The following is a 12,502-nucleotide window of genomic DNA, read 5'->3' as shown; positions in this document are numbered from 1 at the left end:
GAAATCAGTCCTACTGTACGGAGCTGAAACCTGGAGGACAACCAAAACAACCATCAGGAAGATCCAGACCTTCATAAATAGCTGCCTCAGAAGGATTCTCCAGATCTGCTGGCCAGACACTATCAGTAATATCCACCTCTTGGAGAGGACCTGTCAATTCCCAGCAGAGGAAGAAATCAGAAGGAGAAGGTGGGGTTGGATAGGACATACACTACGCAAGCAGCCAACTATCACCACCAGACAGGCACTGCGATGGAACCCCCAAGGCAAGCGGAAAAGAGACTGTCCAAGAAACACCTGGCGACGTGACCATCAGGCTGATAGCAAAAAAATGGGCTATACCTGGCACCAATTAGAACGAATGGCCCAGGACAGAGGACTCTGGAGATCTGTTGTTGGCGGCCCATACCCTGATTGGGGTGACGGGCATGAGTAAGTGAGTGAGTGAGTGATCCTGTATGCGCAACATGGGTTTCAGCTTCACAGTTTTCATACCATTTTCCCTTTTTAAAAAACAAAAACAAAAATCGTGTTTAGCTATCAATGTTACGAGTGGAAGATCCTTATTTAAAAAAAAAATTGATTCTTCACATGACAGGCATATTGAGTAGGCACTAGAGTACACTCTCCTTTCCTTTTTCTAAGACTTACATCATTGTTAACACATCAAGTTACTTATTTGCCTAATAGTGTAATTAACATTTTGTGAAGAGACAGTACACAAGAAATCTATATTTCTCTGTTGTAGTCCCAACTGGGGAAGGATAACCTTTTTTAACACAAGTCTTTGTAACACAGCTGTCAAGAAAATACTGAAGACAAAACCACCTGGGGAAAGAAAAATGAGTTTCTAACACATGTAAATTTTTTTTTTAATTTGATCTAGCATTTACTATTTCCCCAAGTCCACCAACCTTCACATATTGTCCAGCAAAGTCCGTCACTTCTGCTGTGAAGTAGCCTGAAGCATCAACAGGACAAACTGGAACTGAATCTTTCTGAATAATATTAAAATCCATGCAGACTCTGTAGTCATCCTAAAAGAGAAGTACAAAATATATTATTCCTAAATGTAGCTTTCAATAGTCAAGACCTAGGAAAAGGGATTAAAAACTTAATATAAAGCTATTCCATACTTATACAAAAAATAAACAGTCAAATAATCCCAAAAACACTTTTGAAAGCATTTTTAAGCAATATACTTAATCTATCAAGATGAAAAAAGGATGATGGAGGGCACACTTGTTCCCTAAAACTTAGGGTTGTGCCAGTTTCCTAGGGAAGGGAACAAATTTGCTCTACTTTACAGCCTCTGCCCATCATTTCAAAATAAAGGGCTGAGGAAATACATTTCATACTATTGTATGAATTAAGAGGATACACTGAAGTTGTGGTATCTCCTTAAAGCACATGCCTGTAATTCTATTTCTCAGAAGGCATGTAGTTTCTGAAGAGCTCTCTACTCCTAGGTCCATGCTCTCCACATTTAACTGATATGATTTCCCCCAATGCCTCAGTTCTCAAGCCTTTGAAAACTTTTAATCAATAAAACTAAGCAGCAGACACATCAAATACTCTCACACTTTAAATGGGGGGAAGAAGGAGAAAGAGGGGAACAGGACAGTTAGAGTATTCATCCCAAACAGCAGCCAAACCTGAAACTATCACACCAAATTAAAAGCCAAGTGTTGCTTTCCTACTGGAGTTGAGCACAAAAAATCAACTGTTACAAGGACTAAAGCTTTACATGTAAAAAAACACCCTCAGGTTGCAGCGACCAATTGGCTCTAAAGACACTACTGACTTTTTCCTCCTCAACCTATCACATGTACAGTATCTATCTGGTCCCATCTGTGTCATTTAGCTCATTTGGTTATTAGACCAATCCCTTGGTTAGTCTTCCATTATCCATTATCATTACATGTAGCAGGCAGACTGTGGTGTTAGTGTAAATCAGATGAAAAAACAAAGCAAGAACTGGAGTTACCCCAATAGGGCTAATATCATGAATTGTAAAAGGCTTTAGAGAAAGAGCCAATGCAGAGCACATCAAAGCCTAGCATGCTGACATCTGTCCTATATATGACTATGACCCCTCAGCATTATAGGATCTAGGCCAAGAAGTGGCACTGTGGTATTTGCATCCACAACGCAGCCCACGAAATATATAATGACCTAATTACTCCAGTTTCAACTGCTGGGTGCCTTGACTCTGAACAACTCAGACTTGAAGCTTTCCAGAATGATCTACCATTTGATTAGTGAATTGCCTGGGTGAGCATGCTTGAATTCAGGCACAGATATTAGAGTTGCAATGATAGCAAGCTCCAAAAAAACAAGAAGGCAGTGATCATGTATGTCCATGATGGATATCTTTATGTCCGCACTTGGGACACTGAGACATAGAAAGATGAAACAGAAGTCGTAGTCGTGAGGGTCTATATTAAAGTAAGTCTCTCCCAACAGTTGTTTCCTTCTTTGAAAAAAATGACAAAGAAAATAACTGGGAAAGCAAGTTATGGAAAACTTAGGACAAAAAGCTAAAATTCAACTAAAGTAAAGGTTGTGATCCAGCAACCATGATTCTATACCATCTCAATAATGATTCCATATCACTTCAAGCCCATATCATTCAGTGGCTAGGCATTTAGCAGCAAAATAGAGTCTGCCATTCGAAGCATGGAACCAGGTATGGGACTGGTATTAACACTTACATGATAAACAGCTGGATGGGGGCAAACCCTGGTTATAAAAGACGCAAAAGATCTGCTATATAGCTAGCAAAAAAAACACAACTCAAAACCACTGCATGTTACTGTAGATGAAGAACTGTTCAGGCTGCTGAATTTTAGTAGCATGTAGTTTCAGGTAACAAAGATCAGAAATTTAATGCAAGGTTTTTGCAGGCTGGTCTTGTTTTCTGATCTATGTTCTTTTTGAATTGTGTGATATTTAGTTTCGTGAGCTGGATAACTGTGAGTTATTTGGTGACATACTAGCTCAAGTTGGGGGAAAGATAGTATCGCAAACTGGTCTTGGATTAAGAAGTGTTCTAGAACTAACTGTATCTTTCCCCCTCCCTTTAAATTTTGGTTAAGAATCCTTTTCCCAGAACTACATGGAGGATGGATTTCTGAGATCTCATGGTGCAGAACACATCTATATAATACCAAGGGTTCATACTGAAGCCACATTTCACATCATTATGTATCCTTCCCTCAAGGGACTTCTCTTTATTCAGAGACAGTACACCAGATAACAGAACAAGCAAATGAGCGGATAAGATATTTAAATATTTCATGGAAGGTGTGATTCTACTCAGCACCCCCTACACCTCCACTTTTCTCTCTTTTCCCTCCCTTGTTGCTACTTATATACCCCCTTCTTCTCCCTCACCCCAACCCCGACGCCATTCACTTCACTTCCTAATACAAAAAAAAGTAAATGGAGGGATAGAGAGGAAACTGAACTACAGAACGTGCTCATCAGAACCATGGTCACATGGTTTTTAGGCTGTCTCTCTCTTCTCTCTCTCCTCTACCTGTTTTTCTCTTTAAATTAAACTGAAAGCATTTTCAGGACAAGGATCATGTTTCTCCTGTGCGTTTCAACAGCACTTAGCTCATTGGAGCCCTGATCCTAACAGCAGCCTTTGGGAGCTAGTGCTTTTTTGAACTAACTGGAGAGGATGAGGTGAGATGCAGAGATGCCAAAGAAGAAAATCTTTTAACATTCAAATCAAATGTGTTATTTAAATATATCCTTAAATAATTCCTTCTGAAGACAAAATATCCATGGATTCAGATAGCAATTTGCTATATCATGAAGTTGTCTACTCTACAGGCAAGTAACAGAAAATGTGGTCTGTGGAATTAGAGCCATACAACAACATATGCACTATTTGCTATGCATTAAACTGATAGTATCTCTTAAAAACTTTGATTTTAACAGACTGCTAATTATTTCATATCAGACAGCTTTTTTCTCTAATTAATTTACATTTTACTGCTTAGTCCTTGTGTACTAACAACTGTAGCCGGCTCTGTGAAGTTTTCAAACTTCCTTTAATCACACTAACACTCCCTGTGTGGGTTCATCACTTTTCAGTTAACATTTGACCCTGAGTCTGCTTTTATTTGTAGATATGGTGAGGCAGTTGTTAAATTAAGGCAACTGTGAACCTTCTGTGCCTCTCTAACCAGTTTATTCTACTTATGTAATTAAAAGTAAAAAGCAGGATGTTTTTCTGTGTAATATTTGGATAAGAATTTTCATCTTGATAACATGAAATAAAGTGTAGGAATATACACATTCTTCAAAAGGAGGTGACTAAATAGGATATCACTGAGGCCAAAAAAAAAACCACGATTCAAAAAAGGATTGGACATTTAGATGGATAACAAGAACATCCTGAGTGGCAGTAGTTCATGCCAACATACAATTTGCAAGAGAGCATATGTTTAATGATTCAGGAATTAAACCAATTTCTAACTACCAGAGGTTAGGAAATGTCTCATATCTTCCTTGGATGCATCTGTTGCTTGCCACTGAGACAGGATAGCAGATTAAGCGGTGCATGGGTCTGATCTAGTATGGTAATTCCTGGGTTTATAAAGGCCAGCTGATTAACTCTTAAGAGAATCTGTCCAACTTTTCTAGTTTTCAATATCCTCAAGCAAATTGGGGAAAGGAAAAGGAAATAAAACATCCTTTAAAAAAAAAAAAAAAAAAAAAAATGACCATTGTACAAAAAATCCTTTTAGCCCAAAGGGACATAGAGAAGGTACAGAAGCATGTTAAGTCATTTTATATGTTCAACACATATAAATTAACGAACAATAAAATGTTGAAAGGCATAGCATGCTGAACAACAGTCCTGATATTTGTCCAATTTATGAGTTAGAAGAGCTGGTCCCTACTTAGCAGTAGAGTACTCAATTCTTCCTTGTGATGAAGCTGGCATTTCTCCATCTTCAGGGAGGAGGAGCTAGAGCACTCAGATGTTACAGGGATGGACGTTTTATGAATAGTAAAGATGACAGTAATGGACATCTAAACTCCCCACTGGTGTGCAAGTAAAGGGCAACTGCCTCTACAAAGAGAAGTTTGAGCATTCAACAGAAAGCAATGTTTTAAAAGCAGCTGATTACCCCTCTTGGCCTGCAAAGTCAGCACTGTACATCTGAAAGGGCCCTTTGAGGCCATGGGAACATGTTCCAGACCAAACACATAATAAAAGCTAGTTTTTACTTACAGCACCGAAGTAAGGAGCCTGATGTACAACCCCTGTACCTTCTTCCTCCTTCACATAGTTGTCTGTGACCACAGTAAAAGCACCATTGTTTTTACACTGCAACACACAAAATATTCAAGTCTTTTTCAGACATACAGGAAAGTAGCATTTTTCAAAATGCCTGGAAAATGTATATTTAAGAGGTCAACCTTTAAGTCAAAAAGCTGCAATAGCTAGAACTATATTTTAGTTTGCTTTATACAGAGGAATAATAAATCATCAGATATTTTTAACCACGTATCTCAGCTAAAATGCCAAGCCAATCCATTCTTTTTACTAAGCACCAAGAGTGTAAGACTAAATGTAAGACTTCTGTTGCCAACTTCATAAAATTGACTAATACATATCCTCGCACTGTTGCAATCTCATGCTTGAGACTACAAATTAATAAGATCCTATAAACAAGATACATAATAAAAGAAGTCTCCAGCCATTTATAGACCTATATATACACACATACATATAATAAATTATAAACAAAGCAGCTTCCACATGGCCATTGTTTCTTATCACCATAAAAATAGGGGGGGTTTGCTACTAATTATTTTAAGTCAACTTACAGGGTTATAACCACAAAGGAAAGCATGAAGGTGAAAGTTTGGGATGACATTTAACATTAAGTTTTAACTTTAATGGTGGAAGAAAACCGTGAAGGATAACAGAACCAATTATCTGCCATCTGTTCCACAAGCTGATTATTAAGAGTAATGAGCCATTTTTGTATCCCTCACATAATTTAAAAGTAACTGAAAATGAACTATCCTGGTGATCACAATTGAAGCAATGATTTGTCACAGTACTGTATTAAGTTTTATCTTGGTCTGAAGAGAGATTTTGGAGAGTACGGAAGCAATTCTGAAAAAAACTGGAGTACACATATCAACTAACAAGGAATACAGTGAAGGCTTTTTAATTTGGCATGTTGGGGGAATGGGGGGTGCCAGTAAGTGAAAAATTCCAGTTAACTAAAGAGGGAAGGAGTTTGTGTGTGGGGCTGGGGCATGGGAGGGAGTTTGGGTGCAGGAGGGAGCTCAGGGCAGGGGTTGGGGTGCCAGATCCAGTGGGTGCTCATCTCAGGCAGCTCCTCACAAGCAGCGACCTGTCCCTGCTGTTCCTAGGCGGAGACAAGGCTAGGCATCCCTGCACGCTGCTCCTGCCCCACGCGCTGGCTCCGCAGCTCCCATTGGCCAGGAACTGTGGCTAATGGCAGATGCGGGGGCGGTGCCTGCGGGCAGAGGCAGTGCGCAGAGCCACCTAGCCATACCGCCACCTAGGAACAGCAGGGAGCCACCCAAGGTGAGTGCCCTCCGGATGCTGCACCCCGAAACCCCTCCCATGCCACAGACCCCTGCCCTGATCCCTCTCCCACACTCCGACCCCCTCCTGGCCAATTCTCCACCTAGGAGCAGCAGGGACATGTTGCTGCTACCAGGGAGCCACACAGAGCCAGGTCGGGAGCCTGCCGTCCATGCACCAACCAACCAGACTACAGACCAGACTTTCTATGAAGATTAGAAAAGCCCATTTATAGAGCTTTCCGGTTGGTACAGGGCCAGATAAGACGGCTTTTACTGTATTGAAATGCAGAGAGGCTACCATACAAACTTCCAACACGTTAGTGTAGATCCTATCTTTATCCCCTGCAGTCCAGTTAATGGCTACAACTGTGATTCCCACCTTCTTCCAAAAATAGGTCTGCTCCCTATTGAGTTGATGAACTCCTTTTACCTCTGCTGACTTCAGGAACTCACTGCATACACCAACTATTCTTTTATATAAAGTAATTATATATCAGCAGTTCAGTACTTTAAACTATTTGTATCTGTACCTATTGGGTGTCTGGGAAGTGCTAAAGGATCCTCCCCCAGCCTAAGGGGAGGAACCACAGGGCCACAGAACCCACTGAGTGCGGGGGACAACTAATAAAAGAACAGGGACAGGAGTGAGGTCAAAGGGTCAGAAGGAGGGAACCTAACGGGGACACCGAGCAGAGAACCCTGGACATAGCCCACTGCTCCCCGAAGGCGTCAAGGGAGCCAGTTATTTGTATCTGTAGCAGGGTGGTCCTGCCCTGAAGGGCTTAAAACAGCCCAGAGGGAAGGTTGTGGCTGGGAGCTGCTAAGCTGGGCTGATTGGGAAGTGGCTGCAGCTGGGCCATGCCCCAATCAGGCCACAGCTGGCCTGTATAAAAAGGCTGGGAGCCAGGAGTTCAGCAGTCTCCCTCTGTCTATAGAGGGAGAAGGGCCTGGCTGCAGGGAGCTAGAGACAGGGTTCCTGAGTGGAGCAGGGCTGGGGAGATCCAGCCTAGAAAGCCCCAGGCTGTGACCTAGCACAAGGCCAACAGGTACTGGGGGTTGCAGAGGGCAGCCCAGGGGTAGGCAAAGGCAGCAGGTCCAAACCCAACCTTGCCAGTGATGAGTAGGCTGATACTGCAGTCTGCCCCAGGGCGTGGGGCTAGATGAGGATTGGCAGTAGCCTTATACTGAGGTGAGGTGGATATAGTGGGTGGGGGTTCCCCTGGAAGGGGAGAACCTGAGAGAAAGGGGTTACTGCCAGGGGGCAGCACCTTAAGTAAAAGGGGCACTGGGTCCAGGGTGGGACATGGGGGGCCAACAGCAAACGGTAAGGCAGATCACCGGCCTGCAGAGGGTGCTGCGGGCTGGAAAGTGAGCTAATTCCCTGAGAGACCAGCAGGAGGTGCCGCAGGGGTGAGTCTGCACCTCTACAGTATCATTCAATCACGTTTTATCAAAATGTTTACATACCTATTCTCCATAACTCATTCCCATGATGTGTATTAAACTATGTTTTCAGTATAGTAAAATAAGTACTCCTGCTTTAAGTGCAGCATAACAAGACATCCATAAAGACTGGAAATGTGAAAAGGCGAACAGTTACAGCAATATAGGGTCTTAATACGCCAAATGAAAAAGCACAAAGAACCTCCAATTTCAATGTCATCATAATTCCACTTCTAAATATGGAATTTATGGTGTTAGAAGGCAGTGAATTAGGATGCTGGTTTCAACTGAATTGAGCAAGGTCATAGACACTGGGGAATACTGACTGTTCAATAAAGAGTCCTCTAAAAACCTAGAGTCATCCCTACTCTCAACCTTCATCACCACCAGGGCGTGTACTTATATGAAGTATGAGCATACAGGACATACGAAAGAAAGGTAAAAACAGAAGCAGCCAACTTTCTGGCAAAGTGACAGTGCTCTCTGTTGCAAAGCATGAGATGAGAGTATAGCCGTGTTAATGTAATGTGGGACAATGAGTTTGTTTGGGGAAATGGAGGCCTGAGATTTCACTTGCTTGGTATTTTACCTATTTTCCCCATGACAGTTGGGATTTTATTTTAACATATAGCCAGTATTATCAGTAAATCCAGTCAAAGTATGGGTCTTAAAACAAATGAAAGCAAATTCTTAAGAAAGCACAATATTCATTTTGCCATCATATCAAGGGGAAATATTGACCAAAAAATGTACAACTATTTAAAATGGCAGTCTCTTGGTTTTAACATTGTCATTTGGTTCTGTGTCTAAACAGAAGACTGACTTCTCTTACCTTAAGAAAATATTCAAATAGTGGTTTATATTTCTTGCCTTTAAGAGTAATGCCAGGAAACCTATGTAGAAAAAGATTTATATATACACACACATTAACACACTGTAAATTGCACTAGCTGTCTTATAAAGACTAAATCTAGAAGTACTATTTTTCTCTTTTTAAATATTTTTCATACTGAAATCTGATATGAGGAAAAGCACTTGTTTTCCAATTCGTTTGCTTCCTACTTCTACCTTTATTTGTCAACTTTAACACTAAATGAAAGCTGAGATATTTGTTAACGATTTGCCACTAGTATAAATTCATTATCCCCACAATAAAGTTCACATTTATAAATTAATGCAGGAGCAAAGCATAAATCAGTAATCCACTTCATAAGAAGTTATGATAGGACCTTCGGGAAATAAAAAAATAAACTGGTTATAGTGGAGCTCTGTAGTATAAGCAGAGTGTCTTCTGGTATTTACAAGAATGAATAAAACTAAGTAAACACTGGCCCAAAATTACTAACTCCAAGCTACAGAAATGTCTAGAACTGTAGAGAAGTCTAGAACTCCAGGCTGAGAAATGTACTCTCCTGACAACACCAGAAGAGGATGAGAACTCAGAGCTCTAAATAAGGACTGAAACAATTCATGCCCCAAGCTTCAAAGAGATGATTAGTTCCAAGACAGAAAAAAACAAATTTTAACATGAGGGAAAACAGCACAGAAAACATGAAGGTGTGAACTATACAGGTGAAGAGCAGTGTAAGACAGGAAGGAAAATCTGGGAAACTAATAGATCTTCCACTATTTAAACAAAAAAATCCGTCAATACTAAAGAGCCAATATATGAGAGACAGATGCATAACTTGCTTAAGGTTTTTCTAGGGAACCGCAGGGAAAAAAATTATGTATGTTCTACTTCTGTTTTAAAAGTATTTTCATTCTCAAAAAGATGTTAATGTTATAAAAAATGCAATTGTTTCATAAAAAGGAGTAAAATAACTGGTTTTATCTAGGTACAGGAAGTTTCCAATTCTTGGAAGACACCCAAGAGTGGGTAGGGTATCACTGCAAAAGCAAAAGGTAAGGATGGGCGGGAAGGGGAGAGAGCTTAAATGTTTGTCATACTGTATGCCTTTTATAAAAATTATGTTTTCTATTGAAGAGTGCTAAAAAAGGTAAATCTCTTTACAGCACATTTGAATTATGAGGTTTTATTTGCTATTCTAAACTGTATTGGGATGAACAAAACAAATAAAAAGTCCTTACAAATGTGTGCTGACACGAGCTTTACAAGCGGAAGAGGTAGACTACTATATGGGAAGGGTACTGGGATGCTGAAGACAACTTTTTTCCTACTCTGGCTTTCAAATATACTGTGTTTACAACCTTTTCCTTAGCTACAATAAACCCAGATGCAGCTTCTATTCTGACAATAACTTCCATCTAAGCATAATTTGCAGAGACAGATCTCAAACCCCTTGACAGGCTGTAGCAGGATGTACATAAAAAGGCACTCATGTGTTAAACCACCCTCCTAAGAAAGCAGTCTCGGATTCTGCAGTTATGTAACTTCTTGCAGCCGTTCATTACTTATTTATAAAAAATGGAAGTTCAAAAGTGTGCAATAATTCATGTACTTGCCTGTCAAGTATCACATATTCACTTTCAGATTTGTACAGTGCTACCAGCCTGGCTTCCATCAAAATATAAATCTTCCCTGTGGCACTATCTAAAAGGGGGAAAAACAAACCAACCAACCATAAATTAATATTCTACTTTTGCACCATTACAAAAGTTTCCATTTTACACACGAGCAATAAGGCATCAGGTCTAAAACTACCCAGAATAATTCAGCTTATTAGAATCAAATTTTTATTTTCCCACAAAGATCTATTTATACCCATTTGACATAAATGAATTGCAAAGAGCTAAAATTTAGACGACATCCTCTTGACATCAGCATTAGCACAGATTCCCCAAATTGCAGAGCTGATGCTTTCAGGACCTGCCCAGCTGAATTGACTTTTAGCAGCCTTTGCACTGAAATGCCATGGCTGCCTCAACAGATAGTTTGTCCACTGTTCTTTCTGGCAATGGAAGGCAACCAGACAGGTAAAACAGAGGGCAAAACAATTAGCTAAACTATAATAAATTAAACAGGAGCTGCAAGAATTAGTGGGTCAATGCTTTACATAACAATCACACTCTATCCCATTCTGCTGTGTTTCTGAGATTTATTATAACAACAACATGAAATTACTCTTTGCTCCTTTTTTCTTGGATTTAAAAAAAATGAAGGTAAATGGGAAGCTTTAAATCAGGGATCTCAAACTCAAACCACCACAAGGGGCACATGAGGACTGGTACATTGGCTTGAGGGCCGCATCACTGAAACCTTTTCATACACTGATACAAAAGTATAGTAAAAAACGAAACAAAATGAAGAGTTATATAATATGCTATTAAAAGTCAATGTATACACTTTTTTAAAACTGTAATGCGAAAAGTCAGTGCTACTTGACAGTCATTTCATTTTTGGTCACTTAGATGGCAGCATTTTGCATCAACCAGAGCATCAATATTAGATTTGATATCCTGAAACGAAACCAATCTCAGTGTTGCTTTCAAATGTTGATCAGTGAGCTTTGACCTTAACACAGACTTGTTAATCTTCATGGAAGAGAAAAACTGTTCACATATGCATGTACTTCCAAACATTGCCATTATCCTTGCGGAAGGAGAGAATAAAATGGGAAATCTTTCTTGTGAAAGAAACCTGTAGAATACTGGAATTCCAACATCTGTAGACGTCTGCTTCAAAATGGTGTCACGCTGAAGCTCCACTAACTCCATCTGCATTTCCTTTGCAACACTGTCAGTTTCCACACCAAATGGCGGGGGGAAAAGTTAAAAATATGGTTCAAGTACCTTGAAATCTTTAAATCGCACATTAAACTGTTTGTGTAAGTTAGAAATGATCTCTGCATATTCTTTCAAGGATTTGGGTTCAACTTTTCCTAAGGAATTCAGAGTCGAGAAATGGACCAAACTGCCAGCAGTCAGCTGTTTCCCCCACAAAGTAAGCTTGATTTTGAATGATTTAACACTGTCATACATCTGTGTTATTACCTATTTTCTACCCCGAAGCTTCAAGTTCAGTGCATTCAGGTGATCAGTTACATCTGTTAGAAAAGCACAGTTGCAGATAAAAGTGGAATCAGCAAACTGTGGAGCCTTCTTGTTTTTCAATCTCCTCCCTAAATGCAAACACTTCAAAACATTTCCACGACTCAGCCATCTAACTTGAGTGTGATACAGAACTTCCCCATATTCGCTGTCCATACTTGCTAGAAAAAAAGTGAACTGTCTGCGATTCAGCTCTCATGGACATATACAATTAACAGTATTAACAACTACATCCATAACTTCCTTCATTTGTAGACGTTTACTACACAGGACTTCTTGGCGCAAAATGCAATGTATACTGGTGGAGCTAATTCCTGGTATATTGAGGCTGTTCGGTTTGGTCTTCAATAATCCAACCATATCAATGTTTCCAGAGCACATTGATGGCGCACCGTCCATAGCCAAAGATAGGAGTTCGTTCCATGGCAGTGCAGCTTTTTCAATACACTCTTCCAGT

General features: G+C 40.1%; 1 protein-coding gene across 7 annotated transcripts in view; it reads right to left on the bottom strand.

The window, feature by feature from the left end:
* Positions 1-12,502, bottom strand: part of IARS1 (isoleucyl-tRNA synthetase 1) — a 221,617-nt gene that overhangs the window by 158,539 nt on the left and 50,576 nt on the right. For all 7 annotated transcript variants that reach the window (XM_030569119.1, XM_030569123.1, XM_030569118.1 and 4 more), the window contains 4 exons: positions 10,501-10,588; positions 8,867-8,927; positions 5,255-5,350; positions 915-1,037 (listed from right to left, as the gene is read on the bottom strand). In XM_030569119.1, coding sequence (XP_030424979.1) covers positions 915-1,037; positions 5,255-5,350; positions 8,867-8,927; positions 10,501-10,588 — 368 coding nt within the window. The remainder of the gene's footprint in view (positions 1-914; positions 1,038-5,254; positions 5,351-8,866; positions 8,928-10,500; positions 10,589-12,502) is intronic.

Source organism: Gopherus evgoodei, chromosome 7 (assembly GCF_007399415.2).
Source record: "Gopherus evgoodei ecotype Sinaloan lineage chromosome 7, rGopEvg1_v1.p, whole genome shotgun sequence".
Lineage (NCBI taxonomy): Eukaryota > Metazoa > Chordata > Testudines > Testudinidae > Gopherus > Gopherus evgoodei.
The sequence above is the reverse complement of the archived record's forward strand: the minus strand, read 5'-3'. Positions and strand labels throughout refer to the sequence as shown.